Here is a 23,075-nt window from a genome sequence, read left to right on the forward strand (position 1 = left end):
GTTTTCTCCACTCCTGCTGTGCCACGGGGTCACTGACAAAGAACATGCCATTGGCTGCTACATTGCATGACTTTCCTGTAGTGCCGGCTTTCCTGTGGGGCCGGCTCGTGACAGTGCTTGAAAAACGAAGGAGTCTTATTCTCATCTCTTCCCTCACATCCTCCTTTTATCCCCAAGGACAAAGGAACCAGCAACTGGACCATAGCTGAGTGGTCCCGGCTCATTACATACAATAAGAAAACAGATCCTAGCGACCCGCTCCTTCTGCTTTCTTTTCAGGAAAGAGTGAACGGTGAGAAGTCCAAGGCTCGACATGTACACTTGGCTTTCAAGTTGTTTCCTTTGGTCTGCTAATGCTAACCTCAAACCAAATCCTCTGCCTGTGGGGCACAGAGTAGAACTGCTCCAGGGCTTCCAGGACCACCAGGCTTTATAGAAGTGGCCTGCCACCTCTTTCTCCTAGACAAGAGCTGCTGGGCTCCACCTTCCGACCTCTCAGTTGCAGCAGTGGGCTGCCTTAAAGGAATAAATGAGGCCTTTAAATTTCTCCTACTTAACCGCAGCCAGGATGAGTTTTATTTATTTTTTGCTCATTGTGTCCGGCCTGCACGGTGTTTAAAACGGTAGTGTAACTAGGCAGGTACTAACACAAGGTCACAATACAAACAGCTTAGCATCTGTGATCCTATACAGAATGGCTTTGTGAAATTTTTCCCTGTTTGGCTTCTGAAGAAATGTAGATCATTTGAGTTTTTGACAGCTGGTCTAAAATACTACTAACTAGATATAGGGTGCTCCTTTTAAATGTAATCTTTTAGCGGGATAAGTAAACAAGATAAAAATAGTGGAGAAACAAAAGTATTATACTATGTTTCTAGTTCAAATTCATTTTATCTGAGTAGATGAGAGTCGAGCAACTAATAATCATTGCTGTCTTTGTAGAAACACTGAATGCAAACTATGGACAATGCTGGGCAGGTTCTTCTGTGGGCCTACGTTTTCATCTTTCTGGGATAAGTGCCCAGGAGTGTATGTGCTAGATTGTATTGTAGGTATTTGAGGGGATTTCAAAAAGTTTGTTGAATGAAATTAAATTTTTCCAAACTTTTTAACGCCCCTCTTTATAGGCTGTTTTAAAGAAGTTGTTGCACTATTTTTTAGGCGGCTTGTACCATTTTATCTTTCCGCCAGCAACGTATGACAGATCTAGTTTCTCCAAACCCTTGCCAGCATTTGGAATTATCATTAAACATTTTTTTCTTTTAAAGCTCTTCTAATAAAACTCAATTCACTGCTATCAAATGGATTCTGACTCATAGTGACCCCATAAGTAGGTAGTAATCTCTCATTATGGTCTTAATTTGCAAATCAATGTCTAGGAGGCAGACAGTGCAAAAGAGGAAGACTCTCAAGGAGACAGACGACACAGTGGCTGCAACAACGGGCTCCAACATGACAATGCGAGGTTGGCGCAGGAGTAAGCAGGGTTTGCAAGCAGGGGTTGATGCGAGTTGGAACCCACTGGAGGGCACCTCACAACATCTGGTGAAAGGCGCTCTGGTGGCACTGTGGGATAAGCATTGGGCTGCTAACCGCAAGGATGGTGGTTCAAAGGCACCACCGGCTCCATGAGAGAAAGAGGCGGCTGTCTGTTCCTGCACAGATTTACACTCTTGGAAATCCTCCATGAAATTGCTATGAATTGGACTCCAATTCAGTGGAGTCAGGCCTGGGTTAGTTTGCTGCTAACGTCTGGTGAAGGAGCCCTGGAGTGGAGTGGCTCGGCAGGAGGCTGCTAACACCCACTAAAACGAAAACTAAAATGTGAACCCACCAGACACTATGTGGAAGAAAGATGTGGCCGTTGGCTTCTGTAAAGATTACAGCATTGGCCGTGTCCTGCGGCAGCTCTACTTTTTCTGTAAAACCTGCTATGGGTTGGACTCCACCTGGCAGTGCTACAGAGCTGCTATGAGTCTTACTTTACTCCATGTTTGCTTTCTTTAGCTTTTGAATGTAGTGCATGACAATGATTTCCAAATCTGAACATCTTGGATACATGGAGTAAATACCACTTGGTCAAGGTATATAATTCTTGATATAAACTGCCAGATTCTACTTGCTACTATTTTGTTTAAAACGAGGCAGCCATACTCATGATATAGGTGTGTTATTTTCTTTTTGTACTGTTTTTGTTTGGTTTGGGGATCATGATAATATTGGCTTCATAAGCTGGATTGGGCATGGTCCCACATTTTCCATTTTCTGGAAACGATTGTGTAGAATTGGCACTAATTCTTCTGTATTTGGTAGTATTGGTAGTGGAACCATTTGTGTCTAGAATTTTCTTTTGGGAGAGTTTTTAAATTACAAATTCAATGTCCTTCATAGTAATAAAATCCAGTTGCCACCAGGTCAACTTGACCTCATGTGACCTCATGAGTAGAACTGTGCTGCATGTGATTTTCTCTGGAGGACTTTCTGGAAGTTCATCGCCAGGCCTTTCTTCCAGGGACTCCTGGGTAGACTTGAACTTCTGACCTTTTGGTTAGTGGGTAAGTGCATTAACTGTTTGTGCCAACCAGGGACTCTATAATGGCAATGCCCACTGATGTGGAGTTGATTCTGAGTCATTGGACTACGTTGGACTGAATATAACTGCCCAGAGGGTTTCCAGAGCTCTATGAATTTGGAGTCCCAGTGGTATAGCTGTCCAGAAGGGCCACAGTTCCGAACCACCAGCAGCTCTGTGGGAGAAAGAAGGAGCTCTCTACTCCTGTAACCAGTTATAGTCTCAGGAACTCACAGGGACAGTTCTACCCTGTCCTATAAAGTTGCTATGAGTCGGCACCAACTCAATGGCAGTGGGTTAGAGTTTTGACTTTGAAATCTTCATGAAAGCAGATGCCACATCTCTCCCCCGTTGGTGTAACCTTTTGGGTTAACAGCAGAGTGCTGGACCATAGCAGCAGCAGGGCTCCTTTAACGGTAATAAACCAAGAAGAAGCAAACGCATTGCCATCGAATCGATTTCAACTCACAGCAACCCTACAGGTCCGGGTAGAACTCCCCCTGTGGGTTTCTGAGGCTGTAACTCTTCGACAGGACTAGAGAACCTCATCTTTCTCCTGTAGAGCAGCCATGGTTTCCAAATGCTCACCTTGTGGTTAGCAGCCCAATGCATAACCACTCTGCCACCAGGGTAATAGATCAAACGATCTAGTTCAGGTTGGAGTAAGTGGCAGAGTTTGCACTTTTTGAAGAATTGTGCAGGTAAGCATTAGACTTCTAAACAGTGAAGTCAGTGATTCAAACCATTCAGCTGCCCCACAGAGGACACCAAGCTGTTTCCGTAAAGCTTTACAGACTTGGAAAACCCTACCTAGGGTTGCTATGCGTTGGAATCAACTGCAAAGCAGTGTGGCGAGTTATCCACTAACTGAAAAACGAAACAAGACAAACACGACAAACTTGCTGCCCAGTCAATTCCTACTCACAGCAGTCCTATAGGAGGGGGCAGGGCGGTTTGATGAGCACATTAAATAAGCAATAGTGGCGAGTCTAATAACCACAATAACTTTTGTAGTAGTGAGCATCAAGGGCAACTCAAGATGTCTACAACAGCAATATATACCAACAATACCTGCGATTTCTCTCGGTGACAAAGTCACAGACTGATTTCAGTTAGAAGTTAGTAAAAATAATAAAGTACTATTTTTGCAACCTCTTTGAATTTTACCCACAAGCCTCTTCAAATGTGCACAATCTCGGTTCAGAAACCCTGGTTGGGAAGAAAGGTCTGATGATCTACTTCTGAGAAATCATCCACTGAAGATGCTGAGATGCCCACGGGGGCTCCCTGAGTCAGAACCCATGTAATGGCATCCGGTATTCAAAGGTGGTTTTGAGGATGAAATGAGCTAATGCTAGCTCATAAAATCCATGCAATCAGAATGTGTGCCTGGTGCCTGGGAGAGAGTCTATAAAAAGAAACCTTGATTTAGTCGGTTCTGATAATACCAAGAAAACACCAAACCTGCTGTCATTCAGTCAATTCTGAACCGTAGTATGTTGTTTATCCTTTTTCTATACTCTGCTTTCCATAGGTTGGTCTTTCTGGTATGTTTACCTAGAGTCTTATGGCCCAACCAATGGCAATGGAGAACAGAACATACTCCAGGGTCCTTCACTGGTCATAGATACTAACCATGCTGCCCAAATACATCAGCCCGGCGACCTACCTGGATCCTGCTGTTTCCCCAATCGGCTACAATGATGTTTCCATTGGAATCCACGGCGACACCAGTTGGAGCATTGAACTGCCCATTTCCTTCTCCATTTGAGCCGAACTTTAACATGAATTCACCTTCCTGATTAAATACCTGCATGAAATATTTAACAATGATTTCTTTTAGTTAAAATGATTGAACCACCATTATAGATTTCTGAAACGCTTCTTCTTGAGCAAGATATCACAAGACTTATGACTTAAGATATTCTAAAAAAAAAAAAATCTACAAACCATACAGGACCCACATGCCCCTTTTTTGTCATTCCACAGTTTTCTGTGTAAATGATATTTACTTAGACCACTATTTCTTTTGGGGTGTGGGGGGGGGGCTTATGCCTGGTCATTAAATAATTTATGCTAAACATTGGAATGTATTTTAAAAAATAAACTGAAAAATACTATCTAAGTATATGGTTGTATGAATAAGTAGAGTTGTGATTTTCAACAATATTACTCTTTTGCCTTTAAGTAAATAGCCAGATTTCAAGAATGGGCAATCGTATTATGAACAGAGATCAAAGAGCTGGAGTTAGGTTAGTTAGTCCAGATGTTGAGAATTTATTATCATTTTTCTAAATCAATACGACAAGCAAGAAGAGGCTGGATTCACATTTGTAACAGGGGCAATTCATCTGCGGAGAGAGAGTGTGTGTGAGATGGCAGAGGGTGAGGAACAAGAAATGAGCTTTTTAAGGAACTCACAGGACTTTTTGTGTGAAGATGGAGGGTGCATACAAGGGTAAGACTTTATTAATAGAGAGGCTACAGTGAGAGGGGTGGCTATTGGAAGTAAGTTTTCATAAGTGTAAATTCTCTAATATCTAGTATGGTCAAGAAATGGGCTGTTGTGGTTCACTGAACATTCTTATTAATTCTACTCTATATACCCATATACAGAGTACTGATTTTGAGAAAGTTGCATTTTAATACAATGTGTTTAACATTAGCAGTAGCAGCATAATTTTAGTTTGGTGATCCAGAAAATATTTAATGGTACTGAAATTCCTCCGGGCCATTATTTTAAACTTCTGTTATCTTGTGGATTATTAGATACTGGAAAAAACCATGAACAAACCAACAAGCATTAAATAGACGGAACCCTGAGAGGGAGGACCAAACATTCAAGCTTAAAATAAGCCAAAGGCCCAAACCTAAATTTCCTGAAGATTGCCTTAAGGTAAAGAAGAAGAAACAGAGCTATTATGGACTCTTCCTACATGAATTATGTAATTGCAAACCAAGCAATCTCCCCCTCTGCTTCCCGGGGAAGAACACAGACAACAAGCACCAACGTGAATGACGATGTCAAGTCTCAGAGCTTTCTGGCTCATGCTCGTTTTGAAGAGTGCCTTTGCGCTGCCGAGGACACCAACACCACGTGTGGGTCTCAGCTTTCGCTCGCACGAGTCCTACACATCACCCTTTGGGTGTGCTTGACTGCGTGTTTCTCCCTGAGTCCGTATGTTTCCCTCGGCGTGGTCTACATGGCTCAATGCTTGTGCTTCACTTAGGAATTATGGAGAATGTCAGAGACGGACTTGTTTGTTTCTGATGAAAAGAAAATATACACAGAAGGTATCTAAAGAATTAATTGGATCACACTTTGGCCCTGCTCATGTGTGCCAAACGGAGAAGTTGCCTGAATCCAGAGCTACTGCTAACTCCACTGCCGGCACAGGAAACCAAAGACTGCGTGTTCTATAAAAACGCAATCACTGTCAAAGGAGCAACACCAAAGCAAACACTGGTTTTTTAAAATAAGATAACTACTGAGTTTAAATAGGCAACTAAAGTAACTACCTCTATTGGTGGGATTGTGGGTTATGGGCTGGGCCACCAATCTCAAGGCTAGCTGCTCGGTGGGAGAAAGATGAGGCTTGCTACCCCTGTAGAGCTTTACAGCTCTGGAACCTGCAGGGGCAGTTCTACTCTGTCCTGTAGGGTCACTAGGAGACAGATTTGTCTCGCTGGCAGTGAGTTTTTGTTTTGAAACTGTAATGAAAACGTAAGTATTTTCAGAAATATAAGAATGAACCGTTTCTCATATTTACTATTTTTTCTTCTAAAGTGATATTAAACTGCTTAGAAATTGTTCAGATAGAGCATATTAAGAGAAAGCAGCATTTGCTGAAATAGTTTTATAGCTTTGCTTCTTGGAATGGGTTTTTGCAGCAAATTTTTAAATCATCTTCCATAACTTCTCTTAAAAGTTTTCTTTTCTTTTGGATACTTAATGGAACTTTAGATGGACCTGTTTTGTCAGAACTACTTTACTTCTACCTAACTGGCAATGTTGGGTAGGTACATATATGTTTTATTTTCAGGGCTGGTCAAGAGCCAACTCGTATACCAGCTGGGTCCTAGGTGCTGCTTGGACTCCCGGGAAGGGAAAGGCTCAGAGGCCTTCATGGACCTACTCACAAGAACTGGCCTACTCTTATGATCTTTGGGGAGGGCTGGGAGGGGCTGGAGAAGGAAGGCAGCATCTTCACCAGGCATTTGCTGGCTGTTGCACAGCCAGGGTCTTGTTATGGAATGCCCATAGTTAAAGGAATGAGTCCGCTTTAACTGACTGGATGGAGGCAGGAAGGATGGTACCAGCCGGTTTGGTCCTTTGATACTGATGCTCATCGTGTGGGACAGTGAAAGCCCGGAGGAAGGACAATCACAAACCCCAGGCCCCACAGCCTCCTTGCTCTTGGTTTCCCTGGGTCACTACCATCCTGACAGACTTGACCAAGACCCCTCCTTCCCACACCGGGGCCAGGCACTGCGATAGCAGCTCTGGAGAAAACCCTCAGCCAACAATGTGCACCTGAGAAGCCGTGGTTAAAATACTAAGTATATTCTGGTTTTAGGAAATGAGAAATGTTTTGAAGCACTGGATTATTTCCTGACTTATTTATGACAGACGCCAAGTTTTTTCCTCCCTCCCGGCCAAGGAGGATGGCAGGAGGCCATTGACGCCCAGCTGGTGAAGGCTCTGTCCGAGGGGACACATCCTACTCCGTGTAAGGTAGGTCTGATCTCTGCCAAACCTGTTGTTGTAACAGGGACCCGATAACCAATCTTGCTCTAAAGACCTTATATGGCAAGAAACTTCTGAAGTGACTTTGTTTGTTTATTAAACAGCCACACAATTTAAGCTTCAGAAGGTTCTTCAAGGCATGTTTGTTTGTTTTTTAATTTTCAAGTCATCTCCATTTAGTCCCATTTCAAATGACAGACTTCATTGTTAGCATATTTTGTTTAATTGGTCAGTCTCCAAAGTCTACATGTCCAAATTCAAACCTGCATCTTTAAGCAGAAAAACAAGTTCCTTTTTTACATTAATTGCTTTCTTGTGTGTACACTGTTATTTTCTGAAAACAAAGAAAAAAACAACAACCAGTTTTTAATGATGTTATTTCCCCCTAGAGCTACTTCTTAATAAAAGCAGTTAAACGTCAAAAACTATTTTTGTGCTTAGAGTACCTTGACTGAATGATTATGGAAATCTGTCACAATAATTTCATTATTGCTGTTTACAGCGGCAAAATGGGGACCTGTAACAGAAATGGAAAAACAACAACCATGTGATGACTGTAACAATTGAAATGATTACAACAATATAGCAGTTACTGTACGAAGAAGAACTGAGCAGACTGGCTCGGTCATTTAGGAGAACCAGGATCGATGTCCTTGGGAGACCCCTCAGCTAGCCCTCTGGCCCCGGGAGGCGCGGCCCCTGGTTGGTTCGAGACTGAGACTGCGCAGTTGCTTCCACATCATGGTCAGCGTTGTAGCAGTGAAGTGGCGCCAGCGATAAGCATCAGAAATCATGCTCCACACCACCCTCTGAAAGTCACCTCTGCCAGCTTCCCTGAGCAGGAGTTGTCAGTTTAGGGCCCCCTGCTCTCCACAGAGGCGAGACAGGGCAAGCCAGCACTTCAATGTGTAGCTTTTTTTTTTAAACCCATGCTATGTAATTTTGGGTGACATTCAGAACTTGGCAAGACTGGAGATGAAGCAGAAAGAAAGATTATGTTGATTTACCACCAAACGCGTCCTTAATACAAAAAGAAAACTTATCCGTTTGATTCAGCCTCTGTGTGCAGCTATGAAAACCTAAGTAAGCTTGTGGTTGCAAGAGAGACTCCCTTCCCTGTACCCACTAAATATGCTCAACTCCTGCATCCTTACAGTGGCCCAAGAAGGTGGGGGGGTGGGGAGAAGCAGCTCATGAAGAGTCTTTTCAAAGACAACTGCAGCGAAGCAGAAATGGGAGTTACCTTCCTTGTTCCTTTATTTGAAAATTTCTATTTAATATGAATGATCTAGATTAGACTGTGAGTTGTAAACGGCCACCAGGAACTGCACGTGCATCTCAGCCCGACTTCCTGCCAGTGGAGTAAGGGAGACACTGCATCTAACCTTGCTTCAGCTCAGAGGTCATCCCCAGCACGTTCCCAAAGCCAGCCAACACACTAGGGATGTGGATCTTCCACATGCTCTGACCCTCATGCAGACATGAGCAGAAGAGGCATAGAAAAGGGGGTGTACATATTACCATCGAGTGTACCTGCAAACTGCCTGTCCCCGTTTCCTCGGCTACCAAACCTCGTGACTATCTTCCCGTTTGGCTGGAAGATAAACACACAGCAGGCCTTGTTGTCCACCACAATAATATGCCCGTTGCGGTCCACAGAAACGCCTTTGGGTCCCATCAGCTTTCCGGATCCAATCTTTGTCTGTTGAAGCAAGCACAGAAATCAGCCACAGACTTTCATGTGGAGAGCAGCACAGTGCATGCAGACAGACCTCTGCTTTGATAAACACTCGTGACAAACTAGGAAGGGCCCTGAGCTACTCACATAGCTCTCAGTGGTCATCATTTCTGATTGCAGATTTTATATAAGTAGTAATATTTACATAAAATTTCCCCATTATAAATAGTAATATTAGTTAAGTTTATAAAATTAATATCAATAAAATAGAAACCGACAGCAAAAATTACTTGTAACTCATATCTAGAAAATTTAGACAGCTCTTGTTATATGATTTGTGACCTTTTGAGTTAGTTAATTGTGCCAGCTTGGCCGATAATCACATGTGGCGCTGGTTGAAAGGCGGAGGGATAAATGGGTGGTGAAGCCTCGCCTTTCTAGTTCTCGGGTCTCTTGTTTTGTGATGGTCGCACCAGGGTGCAGCTGCCTTAGCAGTTCCCTGCTTCAGCTTGCAAGATTGACTTCCTACAAGACATCCCCAAGGAGAAGCCGCATGGATCTATCCCGATGCAGCCCTGGGTGCTGGAGCAGCCGTGTGGAGACCCCTGCTAGTGCTGAGATGCTTGTTCATTCATTGACTCAGCTTTCCTCCTGCAGTCGGCATCATTGCCTCTGTTTTGTGAGGTGGAGGACTTTGTGGACTGGTGTTGGGTAAATGGGTTAATGTTGGACTTGTGGGCTTGGGCAGCATTGGGTTGGGATGTTTTCGTGATGCACACTTTCTTTACATAAAACTCTCTCTTATATATGAGTTTCTGTGGATTTGTTTCTCCAAAGTACCCAGACTAATACACCTTTAAAAAAACATTTTCAGGTTTCCATTTAACAACGCATACCCATTTTGTTTTCTCTCAATGACGGCAATCCCCACTCTGAAACATCACTTATCCCACTTTCTCCCTGTTTTCTGCTTTAATTCTTCGTTCCCTCCTAACCCTTTAGAGCAGTGGTTCTCAACTTTCCTAATGCTGCGACCCTTTAATACGGTTCCTCATGATGTGGTGACCCCCAGCCATAAAATTATTTTCGTTGCTACTTCATAACTGTAATTTTGCTACTGTTTGAATCATAATGTAAATATCTGATATGCAGGATATAGTTTCCTTGTTACAAATTGAACATGATTAAAGCATAGTGATTAATCACAAAAACAATATGTAATTATGTATTGTGAAATATTTATTTCTAATTACAAATAAATGAAAATTTGTCTTGAAGCATGGGTAACAGTCTTAATATAACAACCATAAACTACACTGCCACATTTTGCGACTGTATGGGTAAAAAGCCAATGTCAGTGAGAAAGTTGAGATAGCTTCTGTCTCACCAGATCAGAAATTCTCGGGCAGTCTTTGCAAGAGCACAACGAAGATCATCTTCCACAACAAGTCTACTTCTGTATTTAGACTTGATAACCAACAAGCTGGAAAACCCTGTTTCACAAAGATATGTTGTTGGAAATGGAAGAAGCAACACAGTCTCAGAACAGGAGATGACTGCACACACTTGATCCAGAATTTTGTAACTGGCATTTTAGAGAAGTCAGTTCTCGCTGCATCGCTGTCAATAAGTTCAACGAACATCTCTTGTGCTGTCTCAGGAACATCTTCAACTTGGACTGTGAACGGGCTTCTGGCAAGTGCAAATGGGGTGTCAGGTCGATTTGGAAAGTACGATGCAATTTCGTCTGCAAGCATGTGCAAGTGTTCTTTCACAGAAATTATCATCGTAATCTTTTTGTCTGGTTCAATGTCATGTTCCTTAAAGAAAGCAGATGAGGTAGGCAACATGCAAATTTTATTTTCATCCAATTTTTTTTGTGCCAAAGCTGAAGGTTCATTTGGAATGATCAGCTCTTTTCAGACAAATCAAGGCATGCTGCATTTGGTCCTTGCAGTGATAAATTTAACTTATTCAAGATGGCAAAGATGTCAACCAAGTAAGCTATTTTCTGCAGTTCACTTTTATCGCTGAAAAGTGCTTCAAACTGCAGTCTTGCCTTCTGATTAAAAAACGTTTTGAATTCATCACGAAGCCCAAAAACACATTTTAAAACTTTCCCTCTCGACAGCCATCTTACTTCAGTGTGAAATAGCAGAGCATTATTCGCCGCATCCAACTCGTTGAACAGTTGCGAAACAGTCGACTGTTTAAAGTGCTCACCTTTACAAAATTGACAGAACTTATGGCGCTGTTCATTACTTCTTGTAACTCTTGTGGCAGCATCTTTGTTGCTAATATTTGTCGATGAATCATATGGTGAATTCCGATGACTTTTGGTGACTCATTCTGTACCAAATGTTGAAATCCAGATTGACATCCTAGCATGGCTGGAGCCCCATCTGTGCAAACACCACAGACCTTTTCCCAAGAGATCTTTCAGAAGTGAACCAACTGTATCAAATACATCACATGCAGCTGTTGTCGTTTCAAGAGGTTTTCAAAAAAACAAAAAACCCTCATCTTTAAAGTTGCCATCATTAATATACCTCACATGAACCAGTAACTGTGAGCAGTTTGCAACATCTGTAGATTCATCAAGCTGGATGCTAAATATTGGAAGTGGAGCAGATTTAATTTCCTGGGTTACCTGATGAAGAATATCAGCAGATGTATCATTTATTTTTCTGCAGAAAGTATCGTTAGATAAGGAACTTGCACTCAATTTTATAACAAATTCATCTCCGATCATAACTTGAACAATGTCTTTGGTCGCTGGCAACAGTAAATCCTCAGCAGTGGTGTTAGATTTCATAGCTCTGGCGATTCTGAGTGCCACCAAATATGAAGCTTCAATGGCTGCTAGGTTTTGTTTGTGGTACTTGCCACCAGTGTCAAGTCTGGCTTTCTTGAGTCCATCAGCTTTGCTTCTACAATAGTTGGTATCCTTGCTGGCAAAGCTCAGATGCTTGCTATCAAAATGGCATTTTAGTTTGTTCGGCTTCTTAGATTCAGCTGACAGAACATGACAACAAATAACACATTGTGGTTTCTCAATTCCTGCTGTAATTATTGAAGTAAAACCATACTGTAAAAAATCCAGATGATATACACTGGTACAGATAGGAACTGGAAACAGAGAATCTAGGACAAATGAACCCCTCAGGACCAGTGGTGAGAGTGGCGATACTGGGAGGATGGAGGGGAGGTAGGGTAGAAAGAGGGAACCTATTACAAGGATCTACATATAATTTCCTCCCTGGAGGACAGACAACAGAAAAGTGGGTGAAGGGAAATGCTGGACAGTGTAAGACATGAAAAAATAATAATAATTTATAAATTATCAAGGGTTCATGAAAATGTTTTGAGAATGATGGTGGCAACAGATGTATAAATGTGCTTGACACAATGAGCCCCCAATAAAATGATTTTTAAAAAATCCTCACTATATTTTCTTTTCTTAGTGTTCTTCTCTACATGATCCATTGTCATGGGATGGTTTGATAATGAAAGTAATATATAACAATAGCTTTAATAATACAAAAGATGATACATGGCATAGTTCAGTCAATACAGTTCATTAAAGTTTCCTATGATTCACCATTGTTGGTTTTTTTTTTAATACCTGTTACTATCACAAGGGGGCAGTACTCACATCAACCACAGCTGAATATGGAAAGATGAGCATCCAGATTAAGTTCCCGTGGTACATATGTATATATATGTGTGTGTGTGTGTGTGTGTGTATATGTATATATATGTATGTATATATATATATATTACAGTAGTTGATGATTTTACAGTACATGATTTTACATTTACCAAGTAATTATAATTCATGTACCGTCGTTTTACCTCCAGTACTGCTGCTTTCTACACAGTACCTGTTCTCTACACGTGTGACTGGTCCGCACAAGTACATTATGGCACCAACCCTGTATCACATACACCTGTATTTGTACGGGGTGTATGTGATGGGGTTGGCGTGATAATGTCATCAAGCTGGGTACTCGTATGTGGGTGTATCTGCACGTGGGTGGACCTGTCTGGAGACGGACAGAGGATCAGTCTTGGTTCCTATGACCATCGGAAATATGTGTTCTCCGATGGTCTTAGGCAACCCCTGTCAAAGGGTCATTTGACTCCCAGAGGGGTTGTGACCCACAGGTTGAGAACCGCTGCTTTAGAGCTTGGTCCTTGGGTGAATGCTGCCCATTTGATGTCAAATGGTTGCTTATTCTAAGGTGTCCAAACCTCCCTAGGATTATTATGCCCCGGTCTGTTATTAGGCCCAAAACTGTAGCTCCAGGATCTTCAGTGTTGGGAAGCTGTTTTTGTTTCATGCATTATTATTTTATAAATCATTTTATTGGGGGTTCGTACAACTCTGATCACAATCCATACATACAACACACACAATTTGTACAACTTTATCACAATCCATCCATCCATCCATTGTGTCAAGCACATTTGGACATTTGTTGCCATTTGTTGCCATCTTCATTCTCAAAACACTTTCTTTCTACTGGAGCCCTTGGTATCAGCTCCTCATATTTTCTCCCTCTCCCACCTTCCCTTCCTCACGAACCCTTGGTAATTTTAAAATTATTATTATTTTATGTCTTACACTGTCAGATGTCTCCCTTCAACAGAAAAGTGTTTTGTGCATTATTGGCTACTGGTACTGATAGATAATCTTCATTTTACTAGGGGTCTCCTTCACTGAAGGCCCAGTTCCTGCTGCAGAAGCCACGTGGGAGGGACAGACCACAGAAAACCTGCTCCTGCTTCGGTCCGTTGCGTTGGACGTATTTGTTAACACAACTGATGGGCTTAATTTTCCTTGTTTCAGATTCTTTATAGAGTAAAAATGTCAAAGAATGACCTTAATACCTTCCAATGGTATTTTTGGGGTAAGTAAATAATGTAGATAAAATATTTAACATAGTGTATATATTCGACTTTCAGGAACGAGAAGGAAGCATTGTCTTTGTTATACGAGGGGCTTTAGAAAGTTTGTGGAAAAATTATTTGAATTTTTCCATGAATATTTTGAAGCCCCTTCAAGTATTATGATGGCCATGCATACCCCGTGGAAGTTCATTAGAAGTGAGCTCCCCGGTGGTGTAGTGGTTGCTTGTTGGGCTGATAAACAGAAGATCAGCAGGTCATCACCAGCTGTGCTCTGCAGGAGAAAGAGGAGGCTTTCTGCTCCCATAGAATGACAGCCTCTGAAACCCACAAGGGCAGTTCTACCCTGTCCTATGGGGTTGCTGTGAGTCAGAATCAATTTGATGGCAGTGGGTAAGTTTATAGGCTTATTTTAAAAAGTCTATGTATAGGCATACATTGTTGAATTGGGTTTTGCTTAATTCATTTAACAGCTATTGCATTTTATTTTTTAAAGAGATTGAAGGTTTGTAGCAACTCTGTGTCAAGTGAGTGGATCAGCACCATTTGCCCCACTGCATATGCACACTTTGTGTCTTCAGGCCATGTGCTGATAATTCCCGTAATATTTCAACTTTTATATAATGCTATTGTACCTGTGATAGACTATAGACTATACTAGTGTAAACATAACTTCTCTATGCCCTGGGAAATGGAAAAGTTCATGTGACTTGCTTTCTTGTGACATTTACGGCAATGGCGCAGGAGGAAGTGACCCTACCTTTTGCCAGGCCTGCCTGCTGAGGTGTATTTGCCACTAATCGTCTCCATACAAGAGGGCTTCAAACCGTTTGTGGAACCTCTCCATGAATCTTTTCATCCCATTTTGCATGAAATTCTAGAAGCTCATGTGTTTAGCCATTTGATAGAAATGTGTGAGCCAAATACGTAATTTCAAATTACCTAGTAATCACACCAAAACCATGAAAACACTGTACTCATATTTTATTTAACCCAATATAACTAAGACACTACTTCAACATGTAATCTTCATAGCATTACTGAAGAGATGCTTTACATTTTCTCTGCTTCTAGACTACGTCTTTGAAGCCCAGCATGTCTATAGACTCGCAGTTCATCTCAATTCCGACCAGCCCCATTTCAAGCACTTAACATCCATGTGGAAAACTCGTGGCATATGCTGTCCAGTGTGACCACGCCATATATATCTAGACTTCACTTATGTTTATGGCATCAATTGCCAACTCTTCATACCAAATTTCCAAATTCATCTCTGTAGTTATGCATGGCCTGTTTTACAAGTTGTCCGCCTTAAACTCAATCAGTGTCAGATCAAGTTTACCTTCTGATTTTCACCATTTAAACCACTAAAAAAAAAAAAAGAAAATGTAAACCAACACTTCCTGATTTCCTGAAATTTTTTGATATTACTGTTCTTCTAGTTACTCAGGATCAAAATTTCAGAGTAAAACTCATTCTTTCTTTCACCACTTTGGCCTAAGTATTCTCACCTGAAAGATGGCAGCTATTTTCACCCTGAGAAGATAAGGGGCAGTGCCAAGGCCAGCCTGTGGCACAGCGTCTGTCCCTTCTCCTCACCGCCCCAGCGGACATGCCTGACCCACAGAGTGGTGGAAAGAGGGTGGCCACTTGCCCAGAGCAGAGATTCGACGTGCTCTTTCATCGAACAAGGGCCACAGTGATCGAAGAAGGAAATAGCAGAAGCTTGGCAGGGGGGGCTATTGTGCCACTCTGACTCCGCTTCTCTAGACCGGTACAGACCTCAAAGAGACTCTACCCTAATGTCCTCTAAATAAATCTTCTCTCTTAGCACAGATCAAAAGGAAAAGGCCTTTTGACTTGATTACATCAAGAATATTATTCTTTCATAACAGTCTGAACACTGGGTGTGACTGAAATGACTCAGCTTTATAATCTCAATGGGCTATAATTCTCTAGCATAAACACAGAAAACCAAGAATTACTTGCATTCTACCAGGCAGCGAGAACCGGTGCAGGTCTACAAGAAAAAATCCTTAAATGCTACCATTTTCCTTCCAGTTGCCATCAGCACTTTCTGTGTAATTGCAGTGAATTCTACCAAGTGAAAGAAAACCGCTGCATTTAGCCCAAGAGTGTGCCTCCCTCTTCCAGCAGAATAGAAGCCACAGTACTTTAGACCTGGGTATTGCAACAATCAAACACAAGTATTTAACTTACTAAATAGATTACGTGAGAAAACGGTCAACTAAGAAACACACTGCACCCATCGACCGTGACCCTATAGGACAAGGTAGAACTGCCCCTGTGGGTTTCTGAGACTGTAATTCCTTACAGGAGTAGAAAACTTTGTCTTTCTCCTGAGAGGCAGCTGGTAGTTTTGAACTGCTGACCCTTGGTGAGCAGCTCAATGTGTCACCACTACGCCACCAGGGCTCTGCAGAGAGATAGGGTCACCAGAGTTCTCCATGTTTGCTGTGACACAACACTTTCATTGATGGACCAGAAGGTATAAACTGGGAGGGACGATGGGAAAGGAAAAACAATTTAGAGTTAAAGGGGAATGAAGTGTCAACTAAGAAGTTGGTGACAGAAAGGGAGGCCTAAGACGTTAGCTACATCCCCGACTTTTGCTGTAGGAAGTGGGAGAGAAGGGAGTCAGAGGAGGTGAAAGAAAAGGATGAGGAGAAAGAGAAGGAGTCGGAGTCAGGGGTGGGGGAGGAGGAGGATCCCATCCTCTACATCGAAGATACAGAAACCTCTAACATCTTTGGAAGCTCTGGGTGGAATTCCCATTCCCATCCCCTCACGGCTTCATTCCACAATTCAGCCTGACAACCACCGCTGGGGAGTGACCCCTGGACTCTGTGCATGTAAACACCGCAGGGTTCAGCTGTCAGCTCACGGCTTAGGGAACAAGCATGCCGGGTTGTGCAAGGGGCTGACTTCCTCTCACTAAGATGAGGAAATCACTCTGGATCGGAGCCATAGGAGATGTTCAAAGAGGATTTTTAACTGGAATTTGGTGCAACAGACAAAAAGAAAGCCCAGCTGAAGCTGCCCACTTGGAGTCCCCAGAGCCTGCGTGGCACAGAGCCAGGCCAGGGTGGCTCCTCTGTCAGGCCAGGCCCCAGGAAGGGTGCTTGTTTAGTACCAGTTGGGCATGTGAGCCTGCTTGAGGATCTATGCATATGAAAATGCACTTCTCTAGATTTCAGATTTCTGGACTTCAGACTGTCATTCAGCTAAGAGCTAAGGACAAACCCTACCTCTTCGCAACCAAAAGCAAACCTAAAGCTGCTGCTACCAAGTGGCTCCAGGAGTCACTGTGACCCTATCGGACAGAGCAGAACTACTGTGAGGGTTTTTGAGGCTATAAATCTTTGTGGAAGCAGACTGTCACATCCTTCTCCAGTGGAAAGGCTGGGGGGTGTTCAAGTGACTGATCTTTCAGTCAGCCTTAAGCCCAATGCTTAACCCACTGCACTACCAGGGCCCCTTCTGTTCTCAACAGAGTCATCTTTCAAAAGTGTTACATTCTGACCCTATGCTCTCTCTACTCTGCTTAAAACCTCTGACCTCCCATTTTACTCTGAATTAGTCACGCTCCTGAGGAAGACTTGCAGTAGGGTGGGAGACTGCTCCATTCATGCTCCCTCCCTCTCCAGCTTCATTTCCCAGCAGCACTTTCTGCTCCTCCTACAGACAAACTGCCACGTCTGGCCTTTGCAGGGATGAGCCTCGCTAGATGCCCTTCTCCCCACTCCTGGATCTTCGGGTAGCAAAGTCTCCTTCCAGGAAGCCTTGGCTCTGAGATCATCTGCTTTGACAAGTCGCTGTTGACTGCCCTTCTAGGGCCCTTGCTCCTAATCCTTGTTCGCTGGCTGGCCCCCCTCCTGTGAGCACTCTCTGACTCTGACCCAGACACCCCACAGGGCAGAGCACAGTGGCCCCAGGGTTTCCTAGGCTGAAATGTTTCTGTGGAAGCAGATCGCCAGGCCTTTTCTCTCATGGTCCGAAGGCCTGACTTCAGTTTACAGCACACTGCACTGAGTGCTTAATCTTTTGTAACCACTACAGGGACTTTCTTTTTTTCTAAAAACAAACGGGGGGGGGGGGGGGAAAGAGGGGCTTCAAAAAGTGCACGAAAAATTATATTATCTTTTCGTTTTTCCATTGAGTGTTTTGAAGTCCCTTTGTATATCTCATACATATGAAATATTATTCTGATTTTTTAAATCAGGGGAGAAAAAAAAGGATAAAATCAGATTATATAGGAATCTCAGTTCAAGGGTGGAGACAGCATTTTGGGTGGCTTTAGATATAGTTATTAGACTATTCTCCAGTGTTCTTCCGGAATACTCTCACAACCGTCAGTCCTCACACTAAAGAAACTGTCCAAAGAAATGAGAATTCCAAAAGAAAGGACTGGAATAAAAGTTTCTTGCTTCAAACACTTCTCTGAAGTTACTTTTTACAGAATATGAAACTGGCAGGTGGATCATTCACTGTGCTGGCTCAGTTAACTTACATGTCGGGCCAAACTGAAATCAAACCAGCTGCTGTCGAATCAGTGCTGACTCAAAGTGCCCCAACAGGACTGGGTAGAACTGCCCCTGTGAGTTTCTGAGACTACAACTCTTTACAGAAATAGAAACCTGCCTTTCTCCCTCGCAGTGGCTGGTGGCTTGTGAATGCTGACCTCGTAACCACTACCCTATCAGATATAGGCTCCGCTATTTTGCTCACCACACAGTTCCACAAATTGATTCTATTTGAGTTTATCAGTGGAAAAGCGAGTCTTGCTCAGATAATCTTTAACTATGAAGCATCCACATTTGTGCTGCTGCTTCGTCTCTCGGAAAGACCCGTACAAGCTTGCCGAGTCCCACGGAAGACGTGGTGGGCTCTGAGTCGGGCTGCTGACTATAAGGCCAGCAGTTCACACCCACCAGCTGCTCCGAGGGAGAAAGAGCTCTCTACTCCTGTAAAGACTTAGAGCCCTAGAAACGAACAAGGGCAGTTCTGACCTCCCTAGTGTGTCGCTATGAGTCAGGATTGATGGCGGTAGTTCGGTTGCTTACCCCTACGACTGTGTTGAACACACAGTCTGGGCGATTGCCGTACCAAGGAGCCCTGGTGGTGCAGTGGGTATGTGCTGGGAAGTTAACTGAGAGGCCAGCAGTTCAAACCTACCAGCTGCTATGGTGGAGAAGTAGGAAGCTGCTCCCATAAGGATTTATAGCCTCAGGAACCCCACAGAGGGTTGCTACGAGCCTGGCCTGATTTGATGGCAAGGGACTGAAGATGTTCAAGAAAAACAAACTGTCGCTCAGTACGTAGTTGTAAGCTTCAAAGAAGAAGAAGGTGAATTAGAGCATTAACTGCTTCCACTTGCTATCCTTGTACCCACTGGGTTTTTATCCCTACCTATGTTCAAAACGTGGTGTCCTGGTGACAGTGGTTAGGCACTGGGCTGCTAACTGGAAGGGCAGCAGTTTGAAACCACCAGGGATTCTGTGTTAATATGGGGCTTTCTAATCTCTTAAAGAGTTAGAGCTGGGGAACTCACAGGGCAGTTCTACCCTATGCTACCGGCTTGCTATGCATCAGCATAGACTTGATGGCAGTCGGTTTGGTTTTGGTCTTTGGTGGTGTAGTGGGTTATGAGTTGGGTTGCTAACCGCAAGGTCAGCAGTTTGAATCCACCAGCTGCTCTGAGGGAGAAAGACTAGGTTTTCTACTCCCACAAAGAGCTGCAGCCTTGGAATAGGGTGGCGATGAATGAGAATGATCAACTGATAGCAGTGAGTTTGATTTTGAGTGTGGCCAGAGAGTACCAAGGAAATGCTCCTTGTCCTACCCACCTTTATCCTCTAGGGGGTGTGAGTGTCCTGTAGTGTTTATTCCAATTAGTCTTAATATTCCCTCTCCATAGAAGCCAGTTCTTCCAAGGAGGATCTATTACGTTTGGAATATTAACTGTTGAATAAGAAACAGTCAACTCAGGAAAGCCTTCTCTTTCAGATTTCACACTCGTATCTCAGTATGTGAAACCTATTTTAATACTGTGTTCTACTGGGCTGGGCTGGCTCCTGCTGATCTTATCATACAGAGGCGCACTGCCCTGGGCTACAGTCTTTACAGGAGCAGAGAGCCCTGTCTCTTCTCCCTGGAAGGTATTGGTGGGTTCCAACCATGCACTCTTTGGCTAGCAGCTGAGAGCTTTACCCATTGTGTCACTAGGGCTCATCATTTTCATCTGGGCCCTGGAGTTTAAGATGACCCAGGCCAGCATTTTGCTGGAGTGTACAACAGAACAAACAGGCTGTCTCCCAGTGAGGTGAGCATGCCCACGGGGTCCCTGACTAGTTTTCCTTCTCTTTAGGTTAAAGTCATATTTGGGTCTGTCTCACCACAAATCCCATTATGGAAACACAAAAGAGGAGGAGGGAATTAGAGACATAAACACAATTGGCTTGTAAATGTTTAAGAGGCAGAGAACCAGGTCTTGCCATTCTATCTGTCAGCTTGGCAGTTAATAAACAGCTACTTGTAGACAAATATGAGGTATTCTTAATGGTTACCTAAAGGTTGCGATTTCTAAATTATTGCAATGAAATACCAGAAATAGTTTCCTTATACATCTCAAGAAAAAAAAAAAAAGCCATTGAGGAACCTAATTACGGACTTTATAAAATAAAGCAACATTTAGAATATATACAATTAGATTAATGACAATACTCACCATCATTCTCACTCTATAAAACAGAAGTCAAGATGTTTGTGTATGACTAACTGTTGAATATTATATTGGCTCTCAAAAAAGGAAAAGATAAATTCATCTTAAATATACAATGTTGATCTAGTTCTTTAATGCTTCCTTCCCCCACTATCATGATCCCAATTCTACCTTACAAATCTGGCTAGACCAGAGGATGTACACTGGTACAGATAGGAACTGGAAACACAGAATCCAGGACAGATGATCCCTTCAGGACCAGTGGTGGGAGTGGCAATACCAGGAGGGTGGAGGGAAGGTGGAGTAGAAAGGGGGAACCAATCACAAGGATCTACATATAACCTCCTCCCTGGGGGATGGACAACAGAAAAGTGGGTGAAGGGAGATGTCAGACAGTGTAAGACATGATAAAATAATAATAATTTATAAATTATCAAGGGCTTGTGAGGGAAGGGAGGTGAGGAGGGAGGGGAAAACATGAGAAGCTGATACCAAGGGCTCAAGTAGAAAGCAAATGTTTTTAGGATGATGAGGGGAACAAATGTACAAATGTGCTTGACACAATGGATGGATGTATGGATTGTGATAAGAGCTGTACGATCCCCCAATAAAATGATTTAAAAAAGAATGTTACAAGTATGCACACCTGAGGTAATGAGTATGAAATTTATAGACAATACATATTTTAACTTTTTTTAAAAATGTCATTAAAAACATCAATTTTGAATATAAAAAAAGAGATAAATTCATCTTGTGTTTCTTATTCGTTTTACCTACTACTCAATAGGTAAACTAATAGGTAGTTAATCTTACCTTAAACTTCCCATCAGAAGAGAAAATGCTAACCCATTTATTATCGTAATCTGCAATTATTATGTCCCCGCTGGGATGCACGGCCACACCTGTGGGCCGCTGCAGTTGCCCGGGAGAGCGTCCTCGTATGCCAAAACGACTTTTGAACTGTCCATCATTGGAAAAGATCTGGAAAACAAAGTACTCGATGTGAACCTCCAAATGGTTGCAGACGGGGAACTGTCAGCAAGTCAAGCCGGATGCATGCAGGGATGTGGGTTGAGGGTGATCACTGCTGACATCGAATAGATGTTGGCTGAAAGCAGAGAAGACCACCAACACGACGGCCTGTGTGTTACCGACAGCGCAAAGGCGTGGGACTCGGGATCGTATCGAACTATTAGTAACCCTGTGAAGCATGGGAATTCCCAAACACTACACTGCACTCCTGCAGAGCCTGTGCACTGACCAGGAGACACGCACTTAAACAGAACAAGGGGACAATATAAGGCTTAAAATCAGGAAAAGCCGCGGTCAGGGTTGCATCCTTTCGCCAGGCTTACTCAATTTGTCAGTGAGCAAGCAAACTTGAGAAGCTGCACTATATGGAGAAGAACATGTGTCAGGACTGGAGGAAGACTCAGTGACAACCTTCGGTATGCAAATGACACAGTCCTGCTTGCTTACAGCAAAGGCGACTCGAAGCACATCTGAGTGAAGACCAAAGGCTCCAGCCTTCAGCATGGAAATCCAATCCCACGGCTAGACCACCACGACTAACGGAGAAAAGACTGAAGGGGTCAAGTCGTTCCTTTGACTTGGATGCACGATCAGTGCCCATGGAAGCAGCAGTCCATAAATCCAGTGGTGTAATGCACTGGGAAATCCTCCCTCAAAAGTCCCTTCAAACAGTTGAAGTGCAAGGCTGTCTCCTTGAGGACTGAGGTGCATCTATACCCCAAGCCATGGTATGCTCAGTTGCCTCATCTGCATGCAAATGTTGGACAATGAATAAGGAAGACAGAAGAAGACTTTGAAATCTGGGGTTTGCTGAGCGTACTGAAAGTACCATGGGCTGCAGAAGAATGAACCAGTCCGTCTTCCAAGAAATACAAGCAGAATGGTCTTTAAAAGCAAGGCTGGCAATGGCTTAGAGGGCTGACAGGTGTTGACTTGGGTGAAAGGGAGGATGGAAGGTCGCAAGAGGAGAGAGAGACATCAGGGCTGGGGGAGGCAGTGACTGATGAGTGATTGGAACTATTGAATGTGAAGATGATGGTCTGAAATGGAAACCATCGACTTAATTCACAATAAAAATATTTTTTAAAATAAAAGTGAGGATGACCAGACGCTGTCTCCCATACTTCAGATATGTGATCCGATAGGCCCTGTCCCGGGAGAAGGACACCATGTTTGCTGAAGTAGAGTCAGCGAGATGGTGCCTGGCTATCAAAAGATATTGCGTCTGGGGTCTTAAAGGCTTGCAGATAAACAAGCGGCCATCCAGCTGAGAAGCAACAAAGTCCACATGGAAGAAGGACACCAGCCTGTGTGATCATGAGGTGTCGATGGGATCAGGTATGAGGCATCAAAGACCCAGAACAAAACAAAAAAATCTTATCAAAGTGAATGA

The 23,075-nt window shown here is 43.2% G+C and overlaps 1 protein-coding gene across 7 annotated transcripts in view; it reads right to left on the bottom strand.

The window, feature by feature from the left end:
* The window catches only part of TRIM2 (tripartite motif containing 2), a 158,014-nt gene that overhangs the window by 882 nt on the left and 134,057 nt on the right, over positions 1 to 23,075 (bottom strand). For 6 of the 7 annotated variants that reach the window (XM_045295812.1, XM_045295811.1, XM_045295809.1 and 3 more), the window contains exons 8-11: positions 21,464 to 21,631; positions 8,841 to 9,021; positions 7,766 to 7,836; positions 4,242 to 4,382 (exon numbers count right to left, since the gene is read on the bottom strand). In XM_045295812.1, coding sequence (XP_045151747.1) covers positions 4,242 to 4,382; positions 7,766 to 7,836; positions 8,841 to 9,021; positions 21,464 to 21,631 — 561 coding nt within the window. The remainder of the gene's footprint in view (positions 1 to 4,241; positions 4,383 to 7,765; positions 7,837 to 8,840; positions 9,022 to 21,463; positions 21,632 to 23,075) is intronic. The other variant, XM_004708714.4, reaches the window with a different exon arrangement.

Source organism: Echinops telfairi, unplaced genomic scaffold (genome assembly GCF_000313985.2).
Source record: "Echinops telfairi isolate 266 unplaced genomic scaffold, ASM31398v2 ScPeMD7_5868;HRSCAF=6743_1, whole genome shotgun sequence".
NCBI lineage: Eukaryota > Metazoa > Chordata > Mammalia > Afrosoricida > Tenrecidae > Echinops > Echinops telfairi.